Genomic DNA, 23,066 nt, shown 5'->3' on the forward strand with positions numbered 1-23,066 from the left:
CCATGGTGGACGCATCTGGGAGATTTTATATTATTTTTGCTACTTTATTTAGACTATGCTAGAGATGATCCCTGAGAAAACAGGCAAATACTGCTGGTTATAGCTCAGCAGTAGAGTGCTTGCCTAGCATCCCTAAGGCGCAGGCTTTGCTTCCCAGCATAGTAAATACATATTTTTGTAAGTTGGAATAACTAGAGTTATTCCATACTGACCGTTATAGATTTCCCTTTGTGACCATTATAGATTTCCCTTTGTCTCACTGCCAGCGGCAAGCCCATGTGTTTCAGGAATAGACACTGACACGGTAGGTGTCCTGGGGTCTTTTGAACTCTCAGGCCATCCACCAGGGATGGCTTGCCCCTTGAAGGCTTCTTTGATAGTTATTGGGGACCTTGTAAGAGTGATGGAGCAGTACTAAGCTGGATCATGGGGGATGAACATACGAAAACTCATAGAATTGCCCAGTGCACAATGAGTGATTTTATACTTCAATAAAAGTAATCATTTTAAAAAGATTTTTGTTTAGTGTGTGTGTGTGTGTGTGTGTGTGTGTGTGTGTGTGTGTGTTTGAAGGAGAGCAGGAGCCATTCATTCAACAAACATTTATTTTGCACCTTCTGTGTGCAGAGCTCTGTCCCAAGCTCTGGAGTGTGAAAGTGAATTCACGCACCCTGGCCCTTGTGGAGCATAGACTTTAATAGGCAAGTTGATGGTGACTAGTGAGCCACCAACTTAGGACTGCAGCTACCAATGGGTGACACTCAAGAAAGCTGGAGGTTTAATGTGGTTATGGGAAATGCTGCTTTGGAGTGCATGGCTAGGGAAGGCTTGTGCGAGGAAGTGACATATTGAAGCAAAGGATCATGGGGGTAGAGCTCTGACTAGTGCAGCCATGTGAAAAGCTTGGGGATTTAGAGTCTGAGGTTTGGATGGTAGCTATAGCAGATATGAAGGTTCTGACCTGGGAAAATCTGGAAGTGTAAGGAAATGAAAGACGGCCAGGGAATCTAGTGGGTACCCTGGATTGGAGGGAGATGGATGGGAAGGTGGGCTGGGGTGTGATGGCATGATACATGGTTGTCTGACTCCAGTGGCTAGCACATGGAAGGAAGGAGGCCAGGGTGGACTCTAGCAGCATAATCCCCCTCCTCCAGGGACTTACTCAAAGGCATTCAGAGGGATCAGCACAAGCCACCTATCTCTGTCCTTCTTGTGGCTGCTTGATGAGCTGACTGCCAATAGTCATAGCTTTACTTAGGGCCTCACTAACTACGACCCAGATGAAGCAGTAAACTGCCCACTCAGCTGCTCATATCATCTCACTATAACCCAGAGACCCATAACATGCTGGGCAGCTTAAGGGCCTTTGGAGGGTGCATGGATCTGGAAGAGGGGTGGTAGGAAGAGCCCCATGGTGCCCAGAATACACACAAACACGAACACCCACAGGAACAGGCGGTCAACAACCATCGCGACGAATTTCCAGTCCTCGACGACCTGCAGACAAACAGAGGTTGGTTATAGGTGCCAAGCACAGAGTACCTCCTCCCTCTGAATCACAGCCTCACCTGCTGACCAACACCACACAGGCAACACGGGGGTTTAGAGTTATGCATTGATGTGGCAGGTTCTGAATCCCAGGCTGGCCTCTGCTGGGCCTCTCATGACGTTCTCCAACCCCAGCTGATCTGACTGGGGTTGGGGGTGGGGAGTAGCAAAGCCATGGGGACTTGTGCTGTGCAGATGTTTCTCAGTCTCCTCTGGATCCCCTAGGGCCCCTCAACCCTGATGCTGCTCAAGATCTCACAGAGAGGGTGCAATGTTTGCATATAACTTATCTATGCTAGTTAGGTTTTGGTCAGATTGACACAAGTTAGAGTCCTCTGGGAAGAGGGAACCTCAACTGAGGAAATGCCTCTATCATAGTCTGTATTGCAGTTTGTAGGGCATTTATTTCCATGGTTAATGACTGATGTGGAGGACCCAGCCCACTATGGGTGTTCCACTCCTGGTCAGGTGATCCTGGGTGGTATAAGAAAGCAGGCTGAACTGCCCATGAGGAGCAAGCAAGTAAATAGTGTTTCTCCATGGCTTCTGCTTCAGTTCCTGCCTCAAGTTCCACCGACCTTGGCTCCCCTTGATGAACTATGACTCAGGATACGTAAGCTAAATTTTCTCTACCAAGTTGGTTTTGGTGTTGGAGTTCATCTTAGCAATAAAGATAATAAAACATCATGAAATCCTCTCCCGTATTTACAATGTCTGTAGACCTTGTGAGTTCCTAACACAGTGTAAATGCTATACGAGTCGTCATTGGGTTGTATTTGGGGGACTAAGGGCAGGGAAGGAAGTACACATCAATGAAGACTCCACCCTTTACTTTTCCCACAGTCGGTTGAATCCACGGGTGCAGAACCGGAGACCCAAATATACCACACGCGGTGGTTTTTAAGCCAAATCTGGTTATAGGCGAAGCACTTTGAGGCTTAGGGATCGCAAGGTTCCTTCCTCCCATTTTTAACCCCACACCCTGTGCCTGAGGTAGCTCTGCAGATGGAGATGAAAGGCCCACCTGCCTGACAGGAGCTTGCATAACATCTGGGAACCCCACGGTTTAAACAGTTCCATGCTATTTCCAGCAGTGAAATACATAAACGGCAGTGGACTATAGAAATAGCTGTTTTCTATAACGAAGACTTTACCTCCTCTGGCCTCATCATCTGGCTCTCTGGCATTCCAACTCTGTTGCTTTACGTAGGCTTCGCTTTCTCAGACCCAGTCACGGGATGTGACCCTAGCAGAAACCTGGCTGGCTTTCAGGGGCACTGCAGAATGGCCATATACCCAGCATCCCAGCCTCTCTCCCCCAACTCCCTAGCTGGGAAGGCTCTGGAAAGACTCAAGAGTTAGAAATGCAGGCATCAGTGGGCAAGCTGACATCAGTGACCTAATTTTTCAGGGCCCCATCAATGGAGTGTGTCACACTCCAGGATAATCCTGTGTCAGACCAGCCTCCACTTCCTCAAACACCGATTGTTCCTGTTCCTAAGATTCGGAAGGCACTGCAGGACTCTCCACACCGTGACATTAGGGTTGGGGGATTCATTGTGACAGCCTTAATTTCAGGCATATTTCCATCTTTTCATGTTTTTGAGCTACTTACAGTGACCATTAGTCACCATGGAGGGCAAAAGTGCTGGGGATGACAAACAGCGGCAGGGATGGCTTAGGAGTGGGCCTGCCAGGAGAGGGAAAGCAGACTTCCCTAACCACACGTGAGAAAATCAGTTAGCCAATCACTGATTATCATATGCTTGGTACAGGGCAAGACCCTCAGAGGGGCCTCAGAGTTCAAGGACTGCAGCTGTGTGCCAGCTGTGTGACTTCAGACAAGTCAGAGGATGTCTCTGGGCCTCAGTTTCCCATTGTGAAATAAGGACTCTTCCCAGAATCCCTGGGCCTCTGCTTCCCATTGCAAAATAAAGCCACATCCCAGGATTCCTGGAGGAGTTAGTCCACTCCTGCTCCACAGGAACACAGGTGGTTATAATCCCACTGAATTCTGCTGGCTCCTTCCCTCTTGGGGCTTGTAACTAGCTGAGGAGGCCTGCAAGTGCCAAGCTTAGGATGGAGGCTAGCTCACGCAGGGGAGGGGGAGACCTTCTCAACCTGGATGTGCACAGGAACCCACAGGAGTTTAAGAAGTGATTCCTAAAGCTTCCCCTAGAAATCCTGCTCCACTTGGAAGATGGAGGCAGGAAGACAGAAGTCTGAGGTTAGTCCTGGGGATGTGGCTTAGTGATAGAGCTTTTGCCTAGCACGTACAAAACCATAGGTTTGATCCCCAGCACCAGAATAAAAGCTAGGTGGTGGCATGTGCCTGAAATCCCCGCCCACAGGCAGCACAGGTAGGAGGAGAAATTTAAGGTCATCCTCAACTACATAGTGAGTTCGAGGCCACCTGGGCCTACATGAAACACTATCTCAAGAAAAGAGATGATCCGTTAGCACTTCTGAGTGTTCTGACTGGAGCGGTGAAGGCCAAAAAAAAAAAAAAAAAAAAAAAAAAAAAAAAAAAAAAAACAGGTGAGAACTCATAATTCAGTAGGAATGTTGATACCCACAAGAAGGACTATGATGCGCAGCGCAGCTCAGAGTGGTGATAGTGGTGACGTTGAGGCCAGTTCTAAGAGTAAAGAATTGATACTTTTTTTTTTTAAGTTCAAGGCCACCTTCAGCTAGGAAGTGAGTTCAAGCCCAGCTTAAGCCACAAAGAGATGAGGGAAAGAAGTGGAGAAGAGAATGAAAGAAAGAAGAATACGATCAAATACAACAGAACTGTGCTTATGACTGCAATGGGCCTAGGAGGTCCCAGAGATCTGGTTAAAATTCTGAGTTGGAGGCTTGAGAGGACTCCAATAAGACCCCCGCTGAAGCTAAGGCTACAGGGAGGGAGCTTCTCTCTGAGCAGCAGGCTCTGCCTTCCTTTTCTTAGCAGTTCCTCTTCTTTCCTCCTCATGGCGTGATTCTGGAACTTTTACGGCCTGTGCTTTTTAGCTGGTGCTCTAACTAATGGAACACCAGCATTCTCTCCTGAGACTCCAGTTGGTAGGAAGAAGTTCCAAAAAGGTAAAAAGGGAAGAAATCCTCATCTGTTTATGTAGCTGCCCAGTGGAGAGACACAATGTTGCAATGGAAAAAGTGGCACATTGTCATGAATCTGACAAATGCTCTTTCCGGTAGAGAAGTGCATAGGTGGGTCTAACCATGAAGGTCTCCATTGTAAAATCTTCCTTACCCATAATCCTAGTTAGTTTTCATTGTCAAATTGTCACAGTCTAGAATCACCAGGGAAGAGAGTCTCAACTGAGGGATTGTGAGCATGTATGTGGGAGATTGTCTTGATTGTTAATTAATGTAGGAGGGCCCAGCCCACTGTGGGTAGCACCATTCCCTGGGCAGGTGGCCTGGGATGTATAAGAAAGCTAGCTAAGCATGAGTCTGAGTGAGCCAGCAAGGGACCTTCCTCCAAGATTTCTGTCATCACTCTTGGCTGTGGTGAGTTCCCCAGCTAGGGGTAATCCTGCTGGAATAGCAAGCAGGCCTGGCTTTAAGTTCCTGCCTTGAGTTTCCACCCTGATTTTCCTAAGTGATGGACTGTGACTTACAAGAATAAGCCAAGTAAATTCTTCCCTCTCTGGAGTTGCTACTCCTCCTAGGTTTGCCACAGCAACAGAGTGAAACACATATGCAATTTCCTCAGAGGAGTTATTTGAGATGCACAGATTCTAGAATTCATGGTTTCCTGGGAAGGAGAACTTAACCTCATTTTAGAAAATCTGTAATTCAAGACACTCCACATGACTGGAGTGACACATGACATTAGCCTGGTAGAAATAATGCTTTTACTGATGGTTTGATACACCTGAAAGTTGTAAATCCTCACAGGGCTGCTTTGCAAGTCTGAGTAGGAATGGCCAGCTTGAGCTATGCTCTCTAAGGAGAGCCAAACCTCCTTCAAGTCCACTGAGAACCTTTTGCTCCAGGGCATACAGCTCCTCTCTGTTCTGCTTCAGGGTTTTCTCTATCACCCAGGGTGCTTGCTCTGGCAACTGGGCATAAAGGAAAGCATGAGAAAGATCACATCCGAGGGCTGTTGTTAACTGGAGGGGGATGGAGCTGGAGGATAAATATTCCAGCCTCCATCCAAAGGACTATTCTGAGACTAGTTGTCTGTCTCTATGGGACTGTTGCACCATAACAGTAGGCTCACCGATACTGTATAGCCAGCCTACATTTTGCCTTTATCTTGCCTTCTCCACCTGCTCATTGTACTTCCTAGTGTTACATCACAAGTAAGCTACCCGAACCCAAACCCTATCTCAGACTCTGCTTTGGATCAACCCAAGACCAACACAGGAAGATCACCAGTTTTTTTTTTTTTTTCGTCTTCCTCACCCAGGATACTATCATACAGCATTTCCATGTGGATGGTTTAAGAGGTGCGGGCAGGGCAGTGACTTACACTCTGATCTCGATCATCACTCTCCAGATGTTGGGCGATGAAGCTAACACCCTCTAATGCTTCCTGTAGATCTTGCCGGAACCTCCCAGAAGACCTCAGCCGGGCATCCCTGGGGAGGCCTGCCGGGTGAGAGCTGACTGCAGACTTAGGAGCTGCAGGGACAGGGTTCACAAAGTACATGGAATTCCCATAGAGGTTGGATGGGCTGGTGGGGCCTAAGGCAGAGGTGGTTGCAGCTTCAGCTGTGGTCAAGTGCAGCTGGCTGGAATGAGGGACCCTGGCGGGGCTGACTTCAAGACCAGGGCGCTTCATGAAGAGGAAGGTGGGAAGCTTGTGCAGGAAGCACTCCTTGACCCAGGATGCCATGGTGTGAGTGCTAGGTGAGCGGTGGTGCACATTGAGGACACACACAGTGGTGACGATAGAAAAGGTGACCAGCACCATGGTGAACAAGAGGTACTTGCCAATGAGTGGAATGTCAAGGGAGGTGGGAGGCACGATCTTGGAGATGAGCAGCAGGAAGAATGTGAGCGCCAGCAGCACTGAGATGCAGAGCGTCATCTTCTCCCCACAGTCGGAGGGCAGGTAGAAGACCAGGATGGCCAGCGAGGTGATGAGCACACAAGGGATGATCAGATTGATGGTGTAGAAGAGTGGTTTGCGCTTGATGATGAAGTCATAGGTCACATCCACATAGCTGGGGTCCTGCGGGTTCACTGTCCTTCGTCCCGGGAGGGCCACAATGTCCCATTCACCACTGGGGGTAAAGTCATCCATGATGGCGGTGGGTGATTTAAGAACCATGTCGATCTCTGTGTGGTCGTAGGTCCAGGAGCGAAATTTGAGGGTGCAGTTCTGCTGGTCGAAGGGAAAGTGCTTCACCTCGATCTTGCAGGCACTCTTGTAGATAGCAGGGGGCAGCCACTGGATGCTGCCATTGGAGCGCACGATCACGTTGGTGTAGACAGACACCTCATAGGTCCCATCGGCACTGGGGCAGGGCAGGACACAGAGGAGAACATCACAAATCTACAGAGGAAGCCCGGCCTGTTCTCAGAACCTCTAAGAGTCCTTGGGGGTCGGGGGGAGGTCACCTGCCTTCCTCACTGAAACAAGCCTGCTTGTCCCGGCAAGCCATGAGACACGGAAGGCCTCTCGTGGAATTAGCTCAGTTAAGACCCACAAGAGTCTAAAGAAGCAGTGTTTGTACTGTGTTCCTCATTTTCCAGCTTGAACAGCAAGGCTTGGGGGTAGCTGGAGGACTCCATCAAGCTCCTTAAACGATTAAGCAGGAGAGAAGAGATATGGACCATTGCCTTGTTTAATCTTGGCTACCTATTCTTTCTCCTTCACTCTTGTTCTCTTTGCCTACACTGATCTCAAACTCCTGGGTCCCTGTTCCTCTTGTCTCAGCTGCTATCATGAACTGCACACATGACAGGTCAATGCTGCAGCCCCCAGCAATGACAAAGCCACCAAGTCACAAAAAGTCAGAATGGTGAGATAAAGATTGTAAGTAAGGGCACTGGCCTGAGGGTCGGAAGGCTAGCGCAGTGCCCACTGTTCTGAGCAGCACAGGGTCTCTAGACCTCCCTTCCCACCCTCCCACTCAGAAGACTCCGTCTCCAGCATCTCTATTTCTCTAGCTCCATGGCCTAGAAGTCACAGGGAAGTGTAGAAAAGGAAGGCTAGGGTTGGACTCAGGGACGGATGGTTCTGAAGGCTGTCCTGCTGTGCTGGCCTGACTCTACGCTTTGGCCACCCCGTCACTCACTTGTTGTACAACACGATGTCAGGCAACCAGACACGCTTTGCAGGGATCCTCAGAATGTTCACCCCTTCATAGCAGGAGCTGTTCCAGGCCAGGCGGTAGTCAGTCCATTCCTAAGTACACAGGCAAGGTCATTGTCACCTGTAGGTCCACTGACACCAAAGAGCAGCCCCAGAGGAAACATCACCTAGGCAGAGGACCCTCCAATGCACTTACCTGTTTCAGCCAGATGCTGGTGGTCATGATCTGTTCTCGCTCATTCTGGGGGAGGGACATGGAGGTATCAGTTCATTTAGAAGGAGGGCCCCCCACAAATGGACTATACTTAAATCTCAAAAAAGTTCAGAGCCCCAGGGCTGTGTGACTAGCTGTCACCTAAATATCTCTTCGGTGGTGTATTAGGTACTTCTTGTAATGCTGCGACCACATACAACAAGAAGCCTCTCGGGGTAAGAGGGGTTGGTTTTAGCTCACAGTTTCATGGTGAGAGAGGCATGGTGACTAGAGTTCCAGCCTCCATGTGGAGCTCACACCTGGTCATACTGTGGGGGCCAGTGGGAAGCAGGCATGACTTGAGCTGGAACTGGGACGAGGTTACAACCCACAAGCCTGCTCTTAACGGCCTGTTTCCTCATCTCTGAAAGGTGTTACTGTTTCTTGGTGCAGCCTACTGGGGAACAAGTGTTTAAAGGAATGAACCTGCAGAGGACATTCCATATTGGCACTACAATACTTTGTGCCTGGTCCCACACAGACTCAGAAATCCGCCTGCCTCTGCCTCCCAAGTGCTGGGATGAAAGGCGAGCCAGCGTCACCACCGCCCCGCCCTCCCGGCTGCTCCTGGGCATCTTATAGTGCAATGATACATTGAATCCAACTTCCAAAGGCTGCATAGTCTTATGGTTCCAACAGTGTAAAAGTCTGAAGTCTTTTCTAAGATTCCAGACATTCTCTTAACAGTGAGTCCCTGTAAAGTCAAAAGATCAGTTACTTCTAATGTAGAATGTCATAAACGTTTGCATTCCAAAAGCGAGAGTCATACGGGAGCATAGCAAGGGCAGATGGAACCAGAGGGGCTGGAGAGATGCTCAATGGTTAAGAGCAGTGGCAGCTCTTATGGTGACTTGAAACCATCTGTAACTCTAGTTCCAGAGGAACACAGCTGCTCTCAACTCTGTACCCTTCTGACCTCTATGTATGCTTCACGCATTTGGTGCTCATACAAACAATAAGGCAAAAAACAAAAACAAAAACAAAAACAAAACAAAACAAAACAAAACATATGCACAAAATAAAAAAAATAAATATATATATATATTTTTTTGGTTTTTCGAGACAGGGTTTCTCTGAGTAGCCCTGGCTGTCCTGGAACTCACTCTGTAGACCAGGCTGGCCTCAAACTCAGAAATCCACCTGCCTCTGCCTCCCAAGTGCTGGGATTAAAGGCGTGCGCCACCACCACCACCCCAAAAAATTAAAAGACTTCAAAGCAAGACTGAAACCTGTCAGGGGAAACCCCAATTGTAGCTCCAGGTCCAGCATGGGGCCTTGGTGGCTTCACCTGGGCAACAGAGGCTGTGTTGCCTGGGCTAGCTCCACTCAGTTGCCTGCAGTTTTCCTTGGAGAATGCACCACCTCCTAAATCCTGGGGTCTCCGCTGCACCTTAATCGTTGCATACAGTGGCTTCTCGGGGACTTCTTGCAGAGAAACCAGTCATGCCACACACTGTCTGCTTCGGCAGCTTTCTGAAACCTTGAAAGAGGTTCCACAACCCTGGTACTCCTGCATCTTCCATACCTGATTCCAGGAGCAAGTGGAAAATGCCAAATTCTGCTGCCAGCTTGAGAAGATCCCCTCCTGACACAGCTGCGCCGCACTCTCTGTACCCTTGCGGCTGACCCTGAGAAGACACTCCCTGTGGTGGTGGGTTCGAGGAAACCCTGGCAGCAGCAGCACTTTCAGGTCAGGCTCTCCCACTCACTGAGGCGTCAGTAACCCGGGTGGAGTCTTGTTCCTCTCAGGGCGTCTCTCCTTTTATCCCAGAGCACAATGCCTGGTTTCTCTTAGATCACACCAACCTTCTTTTTAGCATCCATAGCCACTTTGTCTATAACCCCATCCACCCAACTTAAGCCACATTCACATTCCTCTCCAAAGTATGTTTTTAATACCTTCCCATTTCCAATTTCTATTAGAAAGCCCGCTAAACGCAGTAAGTCATAACCATGCCAAAACACAAATGTTATACTGTCTTAATATTTCCTCTCCCCAAGTAACTTAGTCCATTATCTTTTAATTTAACTACATTCAAATTGTTAGTGCATGGCTAGAACAGAGTCAGATTTTTTTTTTCCAGAATATACCTTTCTGAAATCTCACAAGCCTAGTCTTTCCTGTGGGCACCCCCACCCATGCTCCCCCCACTCCCCACATCTTTCACAAAGCTTACCAAAATGACCCATTAAACTCTGGTTATAGCATGCTAGAACTTCCCTAGTTCTTTAGCTACATATGCCCCCAATTCCCTGAATGACTCGGTTCCAAGGCCTTATGCACATCTCAGACAGGTTTACCTCAGCAATGGCTCTGCTTCTCATTCTCAATTTCCATATTAAGTATTTTGTTCATCCCTACAACCAAATGCTTGACAAGTGACTACAGGGGAAGAAGGAGTGATCTGCTTCACAGTTTCATGGCAAGGGATACAGGGTAGCTGGAGCTTTGGCTTTGGTGTGGAAACTTGTGGCTGGTCACATTATGGCGGCAGATGGATAACAGGTATTCACACCTACAACTGAAGTCAAGCTAGAATCCCATAAGCCATGAGCCCACCCTCAGTGACCTACTTCTGTCAGCCAGGCCTTACTATTTAAACATTCCACAACTTCTCACAAGAGTGTCGCCAGCTGGAGACCAAGTATTCTTTCTTACACACGAACCTGTATGTGGAGACCATTGACTTCAAGCCAAATTAGGTAACTCGTATTTCACACCAGCACATCAGAGACAAAGCTCATGATTCCCCACTCACAACAACAACAACTGACCCTGGAAGTTCTGACACACCCTTTCCTGGTCTATCAAGCACTCTCAGGTACATTTCCTACATCTCAGAAGCCCCTATTTCTCTCCATTCCTGTTACCACTGTTCTCTGTTCTTTGGACAACTCAGGAGCTTCACAGCTGACATTCTGGTTGTCTTGAGAATCTCAGGTCCTCAGACCACGGTTCTGTGTAAACCATCTAGCATTTCCCAAGCTCACCCAGAGCCCAAGCCAAAGCCAGCCTTCCTCAGGGCCTAGTGATCTTAGCTATGCCTGCTTCTGCATTTGCAAGCCCCACTGTGGCCGTGCTTGCTTCTTCTCCTCTGCATAAGCTCTCCTTCCCTGGAAACTCACAGTTTTGACTTAACTTTTTTTCACCTCTCAGAAATGTCACTTTATCAAAGAAATCGCCAACCTTCCTACATTTAATAACACCCTGTCTCCCTTCACTATACACATCTTATACTATCTTCATAATAACCCCTGGACACTATATTTTGTGTACTATCCCTACCTCTCACTAGGATTCAAGGACTCTGAGGGGGAGGGGGAATAGAGCAACAGGGATGTGCTGGATACCTGGTGAATATGTTTGGATGAATAAATTAATCCTAATATCATAATTCAGGCTAGTATCCACACCTGAACCACTACACAATCTAATTGGTCTAAATCCATTCTGCATCACACACACACACACACACACACACACACACACACACACACACACCCCTATTTTCTTCTGCAGGAAGATTGAGTTTTCTAAGATTCCTGCAATTTCTCTTCAATCTTATCTCTACTTAGGCCTCTTTTCTTCTACATGGTTAGATTGGTAACTCCCCCAGCCTCATTTTACTGCCCTGGGCTCCTTTATTCTGTGTTCCAGCCCTCTAGGCCTTCCTTATATCTTTGAATGTATCTTGTGCTCTCTGCTTCCTCTTCATTAACTAATTCCCAGTGTTCTTACTTCCTCAAGCAATTCAGCCGGGTAATTACATCAGTAGAACAAAATTGACCCATGTGTGACATTTTGCACATATACGGATGTTCTCTCTACAAGCCCATCTGGCTTCTCTCCAGTTCTCTCCTGCCACACTAGATGGTTCATGAACATGGTTCAGGATGGTCCCTAGGCTCCAACCATAACACCCACAACCCTGGCTATTGTGAGGGGAAGAGCTGGAAGAAAGATGAATGTTGGCTGTCTCGTTCTGATATTTTTTTTCCTTACTTAGTTTTAAGGTTCTGATATGTTTGAGTTCTAGAAATCAGACCATTGATTCTTTTTACAAATCCCTAGCTCTCTGAAGAAAATTTCCATTACCATTTCCTTGAATATATTCATGACAGCTATTTTCATTTTAAGATTTTTTTTTTATTTTGGGTTGTGGCAAAATAAACGCAGCATAAAACTTAAATGTCTAAAAAATGTTTTTACTCGGGGCAGTGGTAGTGCACGCCTTTAATCCTAGTGCTTGGGAGGCAGAGGCAGGTGGACTTCTGAGTTCGAGGCCAACCTGGTCTACAGAGTGAGTACCAAGACAGCCAGGGCTACACAGAGAAACCCTGTCTCGAAAAACAAAACAACAACAACAACAACAACAACAAAAATTACTGTATTCATTTATTTGTGTGGATGCTCATACATGCAAATGCTACACTCTGAGTGGAGAGGTCAGAGGACCGCTTTCAGAGTGCTGAAGAGGCCTGTACTGGCTGGTTTTGTGTGTCAACTTGAGACAGGCTGGAGTTATCACAGAGAAGGGAGCTTCAGTTGGGGAAGTGCCTCCATGAGATCCAGCTGTGGGGTATTTTCTCAATTAGTGATCAAGGGGGTAGGGCCCCTTGTGGGTGGTGCCATGCCTGGGCTGGAAGTCTTGGGTTCTATAAGAGAGCAGGCTGAGCAAGCCAGGAGAAGCAAGCCAGTAAGAAACATCTCTCCATGGCCTCTGCATCAGCTCCTGCTTCCTGACCTGCCTGAGTTCCAGTCCTGACTTCCTCTGGTGATCAACAGCAATGTGGAAGTGTAAGCTCAATAAACCCTTTCCTCCCCAACTTGCTTCTTGGTCATGATGTTTGTGCAGAAATAGAAACCCTGACTAAGACAAGGCCCTCACACTCCTGTGGCAATCATTGTGCTGTCACCCCACCCCCTCACCTACTAAGTTCCATCTGCCTGCACCTCCCTCCACAGGCCCTATGGCAGACAGTGCAGAGGATCATCTTAGTCAAGTCTGCGGCTGAGCTGGTTTAGAGAGAACTCTGTCTTTTTGTGAGGGCTGGTTTACATGTTATTGCTCATTGTCAGTACTGGGGTGACCCTTCTAGGAGCCCCACCAGGGTCCCATGTCCTTGTCAGATCCAAGTTGCCACTGAACACCCTTTTAGCCCTGGGATGGCCCCAGCACCAGTCAGCTTCCCAGCTCCATGGCTGCCACTCTCTGTCCCAAGTCTTAGCTTCTTGGGCAGATACTGTTAGCCAGCCATCAAGTGTGGAAAAGAGTACCACTGGCTATCAGGGTCACCTCCAGGAGCCTGGCTGTTCAAGTCCTGGCTAAGGCTCCAATCACCCCTAACATAGAGGCTCCCTGCCCTCCAGCATTTTGTCCAACCCTTCTAATTTTTCCCAGAAAAGCTAACTTTCCAGCATCTCTGCCATCAATGAAAGCGGAAAACCGCAATTTATCTTTTTTAAATGTTTTTAAGCAAGATGTGATACTGTATATCTATAATCCCAGCATCTGCAGAGCTGAGACAGAAAGCTGCAGAGCTGAGGCAGGGGGTTCTTGAGGTAAAGTGCAGTAGGACTACATAGCTAGACCCTGTCTGTAACAAGACACTGTTTCCTGTGGACTTGTGGTTCAAAACCGAAGGCAAGTGTCATCTTCAATTGCTCTCTCCTTATTGAGGCAAGGTCCCTTGCTGAACCTGGAGCTCACTGATTCCAGCTATTCTACAGAGCCAGCTTGCCCCAGGGACCCTTTGTCTCTGCCTCCTGAGTACCTGATTTGCAGATGGACACTATGTCTGCCTAGATTTTAAGTGGGCTCTAGAGATCTGTATGTGGTCCTCATATGATATGAAAAAGAGTTTTGTCCACTGAGCTATCTCCTCAGCTTCTCTATTTTAAGATATGAGAGACCTTAGCTGGGCAGTGCTGGTGTCCAGCTTTAACCCCAACACTCAAGAAGCAAAAGCAGGCAGACCTCAGAGTTCAAGAACAGGAAGGATTATGCAGAGAAACCCTGTCTCTAAAACAAAAACAAAAACAAACAAAAAGATATGGGTCTTTTTTCTCTTCCAGAAGTTTCTCCTGTGCCTCTTACTTTTCTCTACTCTACTAATGGCGTCTAAATGTGACAGAACATTGGTATAGGACCTTGGCTGTCACTCCTCAAAGAGAAGAGTGGGAAAGCCTGCTTGCTCTTCCAGCACAAACACCTGGTCTTTCCCTACACATTCCCTCTTTAAATTGGCTATGCCCCTAACACTCACTCCTCAAAACCAAACACCTTACCCCAAACCAGAAAGGGACCCTCCCCATGGAAGCCAAGGATTTTGCCTTTGGGACTATGACAGACAGCCCATAGGGACACTTGCAGAAGTGAAGCTGCAGGCACTGTGTTCTCTCCTGCTTCTGGAAGCCTCTGCTGCTCCACAGGGTCCACAGCTCAGATCTGGCAGGGACAGCCTGAGTCTAGCAGTGTGGCCAGAGCTGCCTGCCTGTCCACCCTTGCCAGAGCAAGCAGCTGGCTTGCTGATTAAGGACAAGGCCTTTGAAGGTTGGGGACGCTCAAACGATAGTCTTGGCGTGGCCTGGCCAGAAGCCTTCAGTGCTTTCTGCTTTCCATGACAGGGAAAGGGCAGAGACAGGGCTGTGTGCCTCTCCCCACTCTGGGGCTAGGCTCCCTCCTAGGGGATAGAGGTAGCTGCCAATGTGGGCATCTTGAGAAGTAAAGATGGGAGAAACTAAACCTGTGGTGCTCACAGGGCTGGCGAGAGAAGGTGATACCTCCCAGAGGAGACCCGTCTCCCTCCACTAGCATCTGACAGCTGGACACATTGTTCATGTGGTTTCTAGAGGCAAGGGTTCTATTTAACCCTTTGGTGGGGACATGGGAAGGTTTACAGGGGACCATGGTTTCTTCAGGCAACCCCATGCCGAGAAAACCATGGGGAACAGGGGAGGAAATTCCGATTGAGGGAGGAAATTCCAATCGAGTTTGCCTTCCTCAGCTCCCCTATTGCCTTGCATCCAGTTTGGAATACCTGGAATGTTGGCACCCTCCTTCTCACACCTGTCGGACCTTCTGTGCCTGTCCAGACCTTCATCCACAGGCCAGGTTCCTATTTCCCCCACCAAACTAGCAATATGGAGGTTGTCTCTGAGCAAGGTGAGTCGTGACTGTTGGAGACCCAGCTGAAAGGGGCCACGAGGGGTCCCTAGGATGCCTGCCTAATGGCCCTCCTCCATCCTTCCTCTTTCACAACTAAGCCTCACAGACCTTCTCCAGTCTCCTAACCACGTCTAAACCAGCTAGCGTAATTCTATTCCTCTGGCCAATGGCTGGTCAGGCTTGGATGACAGTTACTAACCCTGGCCAATGATATGTAAGTGTTTATCAAGAGGACAAGACTCTGAGAGAGTTTTATTGTTGTTCCAAAAGGAATCCAAAAGATTTCCCACAGCCATTTGCATCTCTGGCCATGTTCTAGAGTTCTGACACCATTGAGTTATGGAGTTAGGCAACCCTGCAAGCATGGACCCGTTCCTGGTCATGTGATAGGATGGGTGGCCCTTTTTGTTGTAGCCACTCTGCATTCAATGTTCCATTTCTAAATGTCACAAGAGCATGGGTTTTCAGATGGCTCCCAACTATGAATCAGAGGTGTACAGAGAGGGTAGAAGATCCCCGGCAGAGAGAATAGCATGCGCGGAGGCACAGGTAATACTTTTTTTGGGTGAAAGAATCCTAACCTGGAAGCATAATCCGAGCCCTCACAGTTTAGGTAAATTGTTTAGATACAGGGGAAGGCCTGACTGTCTGAACAGTGGAAAACACTTGTTTACAAAAGGCTATGCCCAGAGGAGGAATGAGAGATGGGCACAGGGTGGAGCTGGACAGCAGTTGGTACCAGTGGCTAATAATAATTGACTGGATATTTCTACATATGAGTGCAATGTCACACTACATTCCACAAAAAAAAAAAAATAGTATGTGTCCATCAAACATATATGTCAATATACGTTTTAAGAAATAGTAGAAGAAAAGTTTAGCAGTCTGGAGTGTTACCCATCTGGTAAGGTCAGAAGTAACATGCCTTAACTCCCAGCCCTGCACCCTGAACAGCCATCCATTTCTCTCCCTGAGGCCCTAAGGGGCTACTGGAAAAAGTCCTGCCTCTTCTCCTAAGCCTCAGGTCACAGTTGCCCAGGCACCTACCACACTGATGAGCTGAGAGAGCGATAGCTCCAGGCGGATGGAGATGAGCTGAGAGGAGCTGGTGGCTGGACGGATCAGGTTGTTGTAGCGGGTCTTGTTCAGAAGGTCATCCATCAGCTTCTCCTCTGCGTTGGCCAGGCGGCAGTCCCCTGGGAAATCGCACAGTCAGACCTGCTAGGCCCTTGTCTGGAGGAACCCCACTGTGGCTGTGAGGAGAGTGTGGGAGCCCTGGGGTTATGCGGAGGGCTATAAGGGGTGGGAGTGGGGGTGGGGGTGGGACTGTGAGGAGGGGGAAGCTGTGCGCGCTGGAGGGTGGGGTTGGGGGGATGGGGCTGTGAATCGTAGTGTGGGAGTGGGGCTGTACGGGGGCCGGGGGACTGGGGAGTTGAGATTGTGCGAGAGTAGGGTGAGGGTGGAACAGGGGTGGGGCTGTGCGGAGGTGGGGGGTGCCAACAGGCCTGCCTGTGTCATTCTTTCCTCTGGGACAGATCTCTTCCTCGCGCTCTTCCTGGTAGCAAATGCTGTTCCATGCTGCAACATCCAGTTCCAACCTCGGGCATCTGTTCTTCCCTACTCCTGCCCCACCCCCAATGTCCCCTGGCCACTGAGACCTATCTGTTTCTCTTCCCAGCTCCTCTAGTTTGTCCTCCCATTTCCACCCTTTAGCTAAGCCTTCCTTTCTCTCTCCTGCCCTGGATTGTCCCAGCAGCCTCCCTGTTCTGTCCACTCCCACCGGCCCCAGCTACTCCTACCGAGCCAGGTAGTCTTCCCAGAGCGCTCCTCTGTGGGAAGCCCCGCCCACAGCCTCTCGGAGCTGAAGGCCGTTTCACTAGTCATGCTTTGGCTTGGCAGTCCAGGCCTTTTGCCCTTAACAATGGCTAATCTTTCTCACCTTAGTTTCTCTTATTTTTCCACCTCCACTGACCCCAGACTCTTCCCTGGCCATGCACACTGCTCGCCTCTTTCCCATCTCACTTTCGGGTTTTGAGCATCTTTCTTTCACCAGGATTGTCCCCCCAGCCCTACCAGCTGACCAAAGTCTGAGTGGAGTTTGTACCCGGTGCTGTGCTGTGTGCTGAGGATAACAACACAGCCCAGGAGCAGTTTCTGGCCCCTGGGGGAGGCACATGGGCACCTCTACCAGGGACCTTTCCTGAACCGTGCGCTTGTAGATAGAACTGGGTATGATGTGATAGTGTTTTCCTACAGAAAAGAAAGCCAAAAGGGGGGCTGAAGAAGATGGCTGTCAGTAAGCTGCCTGCCATGCAGGCAGGAGGGTCTGGGCTTGGATCCCTAAAACACCCACAAAAAACAAAACAAAACAAAAAAAAACCTTTGTGGCATTGTGGGGCAGGCAGAGATCGGCATATCCTTAAATGTGGCTGGCCAGCCTAACCCAAACTAGTAAGCTTAAGGTACACTGAGAGAGCCTATCTGAAAAAATAAAGAGTGCTCAAGAAAAGACACTTATATGCATCTGCTATACTATACACATACATAACACACACACACACAATAAAATAAGGAAATACGGAAACAGGGTTGTTCTGGGGGAGCCTTTCTTAGATCCAGACTTTGAACACAAGGTCTCTTTGAGACATCAAATGGAGTAGTCCAGCTGGCAGCTGGTTTCTGGTAAGACAGAGTTCTTGGCTCTAAGCCACGTTGAGGACCAGCTCCAGCACAGCCTCCCAGAGGGAGCCCCAGACAAACATCATCCCTCCGAGCACTCACAGCCCAAGATCTGTCCCTCCTGCGCATCCAAGATTCCTTGCCAAGTGGTATCTGGGTCTTTGTTTCATCTGTCTCTTGTGTTGGGGATGACGTAAAGGTGAAGTTTAAGGACTGGATTGTGTACTATGATATCATTAAGGAGACTGTGGAGAGTGGAGGATGGGACATGAAAAAGAAGGAGACTCAAAGGAAGGTCAAGGGCACATGAACAGGATGCCCAGGAGCAGGAAAAGAGGTGAGGATGGTCAGAAGAAACACTGTCAAGGAAGAAGAGCAAGTAGCATGCTAAGAGAGGAGAAGGCTAGAGAGGTCAGGGTGGGGATGCTGGTGAGGGGCTGACTATCGTACCAAGCCCAGGAGTCTGGTCATATGCTTCCTAAAGAGCCTCAGATCTCACCAACCCCCTCCTCATCTTTTGGATGGAGTCGAGGACTTAGAATATGAATCATCCCAATCTAGCGAAGGTGAAGTAGACTTGTGGGTGGGTGCTGGGCTGGCCACATGTTCGTGGTGAGCAGCCGCTACCCTGCCTACTCTGTGCACTTTCCAACTGGCTGGCTATCTAGAACAGATGCAATATTTAGAGCCCTGAGAAAGATGCTCCAGGCACACCTGCTGCCGGCTGCCCCTCCCCCACATTGGGTTGCGAGTAGGGTGGGAGGGTTGTCCAGCAGAGGGGTGGACTGACGCTGAGCTTGGCTCCTCACATCTTGAATTCCCTCTCCACAAGCCACCAGCTTAAATACCCTTGGGGCCTCTCTGTAGCCAAAGGACAAATCTAGGTTCCTCTCACGATTTTTTGTTTATTCGAGCTGATCTCTCATTTCATAGAGATGAATCTAACTTGTCAAAAATCTACCTGGCAGTCTGTGGCAGCACTGGGGTAGGCTCTGCAGCACCCAGCCTCCAGTCCTGCAATTCCAGGGGAGGTCAGATCTATCTCTGCTGCCCAGGAGGCCAGTGTGGCTGGACTATAGGTTCTAGGCTGCTTAGTCAGTGAGAGGGGAGATCTCGTGCTTGAGCTCTGAGCCCACCTGGAGTACTAAGCTTTGCTACCTTCATCTTGTCCTCTTTAATATTTAGCTGACTTAAGGGACTCTCCCCATCTCATGGACCAAATATGAATTCCCAGAATTCCCCTAGACCAGTGGTTCTCAACCTTTGGGTCACAACCCCTTAAGGGGTCACATTTTGGATATCTGCATAATAAATATTTACAATACACTTCACAATAGTAACAAAAGTACAGTTATAAAGTAGCAATGAAATAATTTTATGGTTGGGGGTCACCACAACATGAGGAACTGTATTAAAGGGTCATAGCATTAGGAAGATTCAGAACAACTACCCTAGACCGTTTAGGTTCTAGCAAGTCAGACAAAGCCAGGTCCGGGGTTTCTTTAAGACAGAAACCCTCGAAGAGCAGTGGTGGTGCACGCTTTTAATCCCAGCACTTGGGAGGCAGAGGCAGGCGGATTTCTGAATTCAAGGCCAGCCTGGTCTACAGAGTGAGATCCAGGACAGCCAGGACTACACAGAGAAACCCTATCTCAACTCCCTCCCCCCCAAAAAGGCAGAATCCCTGCCCCCTGTACTTGTTTAATACCCCTGCTAATTTGACCCTAAGGGAAGTTGTCCTACTGGGGCTATCACTTGTGTCTGTGCTTGTAAGCATGTCTGTGGATGGAGCAGAGATGTGAAGTGACCAGCAGGGCTGTTAGGACTGAAATCCACCCCCTCTTTTTACCTCAAAGTGGAGGGGAACCCCAAGAGCACATATGTAGGCTTTGCCATCTCCTCTTAATGCTTAACAGAGCCTGTCAGATCCGAAAGACAAGTTAATAGGTCGGAGGTTCACCACCAGCTCCTGAGGGGTTTCACTGAATCAAACTTTTATACAGTTAAGCAGAGAAGCCACCACTAGAGGTCATCGTGATACAACATTGAAAACTAGTGCCCCATCGGCCATTATACAAGGTCTTGCCTTTGGAGATTTTCCTTGGCAAGAATGCTCCTTTGAAGAAAGGGAGAAAGGTTAAGAATCTGATAGGAGACCATAGTGGAATTGTGTGTGTCCAGTCTGAGAAAGCATATCCAATCTAGAAATAGAGAGCTACCTTTCTGTCTGGGGATGCCATGGTTAACAGAATCTCATTGGCAAGTGTGGATCTGAAGGGCAGGGCTTATCAGGTGAGGGTGGGTGCTTAGTGGAGGAGGGGCCTGGGAGGTGCAGATGTGTGCTCATTAAAGGGTAGCTTCGAGTATCTTAGAAACTCAGAAGGCTGGCTGAGAAGGAACTCACCAGATTCTATCAGTGCTTCTCCAATCACTCCAGGCTGGAATCACCTGGCTATATAAAAGCAGATCCCCAGGTTCCATTTCCAGTGGTTCAGATCCCCTGAGCCTAAGCTGGGGTTCAGGAGTCTGTAGAGGAAGGTGCAGACCGCCTAATGGAACCGTACTTCAGAAATACTGCACGTGACAGGCACAGCACATGGTTGCCATGGAATAGATTGGGAGACTGGGAGAGGGTAATGGGGTAGGGGAACCCAGCAGTGACCCAAAGCCATAATGCATACTGTGCCAATGTTACTTTGATTAGAGGAGGAGACCTTGAATGTCCCACCACTCCCAATTCTAGCACCTTCTAGAGGTGGTCTTTATGGGAGGAAGATACAGCCTTGATCTCTGGGTCCATTGGAGCTCAGAGGACAAGCCGGTGTGCATACAGCTTGGGGTGGTGAGGGTAGAAGCTACAAAGGACCTTGGAATTTAGGGGGGAGCAGCTGAGTCTGGAAGAAACCCTCACTATGTCTGAATGAACCTGGGGAGAGCTTAGTGAGTCTCTTCAGTGTTACTGGTAAGTTTGTGAGCTGCAGACCCCAGTTCATCAACCTGCCCTCAGCTAAGCATGGTTAGGGGACCAGCCTGTCATATGTATGATATCTAGAAGACCCGCCCCCAAAGTGCAAAAATATTTCCCACGCACGGGATGGTAGTATCGGGGCGACTTCTTTCTCTCTCCAAACAGCAGGTTTGTTCCCACGTTACACCTTGGCAAGTTCATCACTTCTCTAGAGATGAAAAGAGCTTCTGAGGGCCGTTTGAGAACCTCTTAGCTCCGGGACTGAGCTGGACTGCCCACCTTGAAGACGCCCGTCTCCGATGGTGACTTGGCAGCATGGAGGAAGGTAGCGGGGACCCCAAACCTCACAGGCCACCCACCCAAGCCAGCTTGCATCCCCATAGAACTTGCCCCGCCCACTCCCCAGCTGGTCCGGCCACTCCTCCCACACTGCGACCCTTGTCCCTCCCACCTTCTCTAAAAAGAACTCACCACGCTGAAGCAGAGCGAACAGAGAGACGAGGAGCAGGGGTGTACCCCTCATGGCCGGCCGGGTGGGTGCCGGTCACCCCACAATGGAACTGCGAGTGAGCGTCTCTGTCCCAGCTGGCAGTCTGTCTGTGCCCGGCGGCACTAGGACCCGATGGAGCCCGTGCTCCCCACCTGGGAAACTGCTGTGGGTCCCACCCACTCAGAGGACTGAACCGGAGTTTGGGGTAGACCCGTAGCAGGGTGTGTCTGGGGTGGGGGACCTGTGGCTGTGGATGATGGTCCCGAGACTTTCCCACACTCAGGAGCCAGGTAGTGCGTGGCTTTCAGGAGGGCGGACTAGCTCTTGTCTCATTCGCCTTGGGGACTGGGGAAGGGGTGGAGTTATAGGGTAAGGGAGGGTCTGAGAGGGCAGGCTGCGTCCCCCTCACCCATCTTAGCCTGGGCTTACCGGAGGCAGCTTAAGTGGCTGTAAGGAACAACAACCTCCCCACTCCTAGGTGGCCCACGCTAAGTTTCAGAATCTAGAGTTAGAGGACAAGTCAAAGCAGGTAGGTGTCAGTGCCAGAGGGGGACCCCAAGCTCCAGTCAAGAGGGCCTCTCAGGCGGGGAGGCTGGTTGTCCCAGTTCTGCACCTGGGACAACCAGGAGGCACCCAGCAGCTTCACAGGCAAAGTGAACAGAGCTTGCCCTGGAGGAGGGACGACCTCTGGACCTAAAAATAAGACAGAAGTCCAGTCGCTTTCCCCAATGTCTTCTTGCTATAATCTGACATGTTGGCGCAGGGGTTTCAAAACAAAAGCAAACAAACCAACAAGCACAAAAGTCAATGATGAACTGCCTTAGGGATGGTTCTGAGAAGTTAGATCTGAGGACATCCTCTGCCCCTTAAACCACGGCAATAACAGGTCAGATTCATAAAACGAACCCACAGACGTTAACAGGACTGAAAATACGTTCAGTATCTCCCTGAACCGAAAGCAGAAAAGAGATGTAGAAAGCCGAAGCCTGCGACCCGTGGGGCTTTGGAAGCTAAAGGCAAGCGTAGGTACTTTCACATAAAGTGGAACTAGCAGACCCTGGGTTAGGGCCAGAAAGCACCCTAGTCCTTGAACGCACGCTGGGGTTGGGGTGTGGGGAGAGTTTGCTTGCTGATAGTTGTTTGCAGTCCTGGTTGTCTAAGGTATACTGTATTAGCTCTGATGGGCCACGGGATGGGGGCAGGGGAGGGTTAGGTAGAGGCGGAGAAAGAGAGAGCATATTGAGAATTCTGGAGGGAGAAAAAGGACCAAAGGTGAGGGGAAGGAGACTTGAGAGTAATTGGGAGAGTGTGGTCAATGACCAAAGCATATTATCTACGTAAGTATGACAATCTCATAACGAACATTTTTTTTTTTTTTTGAGACAGGGTCTCACTATGCAACCCTGGCTGTCCTGGAACTTGCTCTGTAGGCTAGGCTTGCCTCAAACTCACAGAGTGCCCCCTGCCTATGCCTCCTGAGTTCTGTGATTAAAGGCATGTACCACTACACCCAGCTCAAACCCATCTAAAAAATAGTTAAAATATACCAATACAAAACGTTTTTTGTTTGTTTGTTTATTTTGTTTTGTTTTTTTTTTTGAGACAGGGTTTCTCTGTGTATTCCTGGCTGTTCTGGAACTCACTCTGTAGACCAGGCTGGCCACAAACTCAGAAATCTGCCTGCATCTGCC

At 49.1% G+C, this 23,066-nt stretch overlaps 1 protein-coding gene across 1 annotated transcript; it reads right to left on the reverse strand.

The window, feature by feature from the left end:
• Nucleotides 1-587: 587 nt before the first annotated feature.
• Nucleotides 588-21,724, reverse strand: Chrnb4 (cholinergic receptor nicotinic beta 4 subunit). The gene is made up of 6 exons (XM_031343577.1): nt 21,357-21,724; nt 16,286-16,434; nt 8,013-8,057; nt 7,800-7,909; nt 6,026-7,016; nt 588-1,497 (listed from the first exon to the last, which is right to left on the reverse strand). The coding sequence occupies exons 1-6, from the start codon at nt 21,406-21,408 to the stop codon at nt 1,357-1,359; spliced, it is 1,488 nt and encodes a 495-aa protein (XP_031199437.1). The 5' UTR covers nt 21,409-21,724; the 3' UTR covers nt 588-1,356.
• Nucleotides 21,725-23,066: the final 1,342 nt, after the last annotated feature.

The sequence above is a fragment of the Mastomys coucha genome, unplaced genomic scaffold (assembly GCF_008632895.1).
Source record: "Mastomys coucha isolate ucsf_1 unplaced genomic scaffold, UCSF_Mcou_1 pScaffold23, whole genome shotgun sequence".
Lineage (NCBI taxonomy): Eukaryota > Metazoa > Chordata > Mammalia > Rodentia > Muridae > Mastomys > Mastomys coucha.

Coding starts and splice junctions, on each gene's coding strand:
- Chrnb4 (XM_031343577.1), bottom strand. CDS start 21,408: ATGAGGGGTACACCCCTGCTCCTCGTCTCTCTGTTCGCTCTGCTTCAG. Junction 16,435..21,356: donor GTTCGCTCTGCTTCAGCGTG/GTGAGTTCTTTT, acceptor GCGATTTCCCAG/GGGACTGCCGCCTGGCCAAC. Junction 7,910..8,012: donor CCAGCATCTGGCTGAAACAG/GTAAGTGCATTG, acceptor CTGTGTACTTAG/GAATGGACTGACTACCGCCT.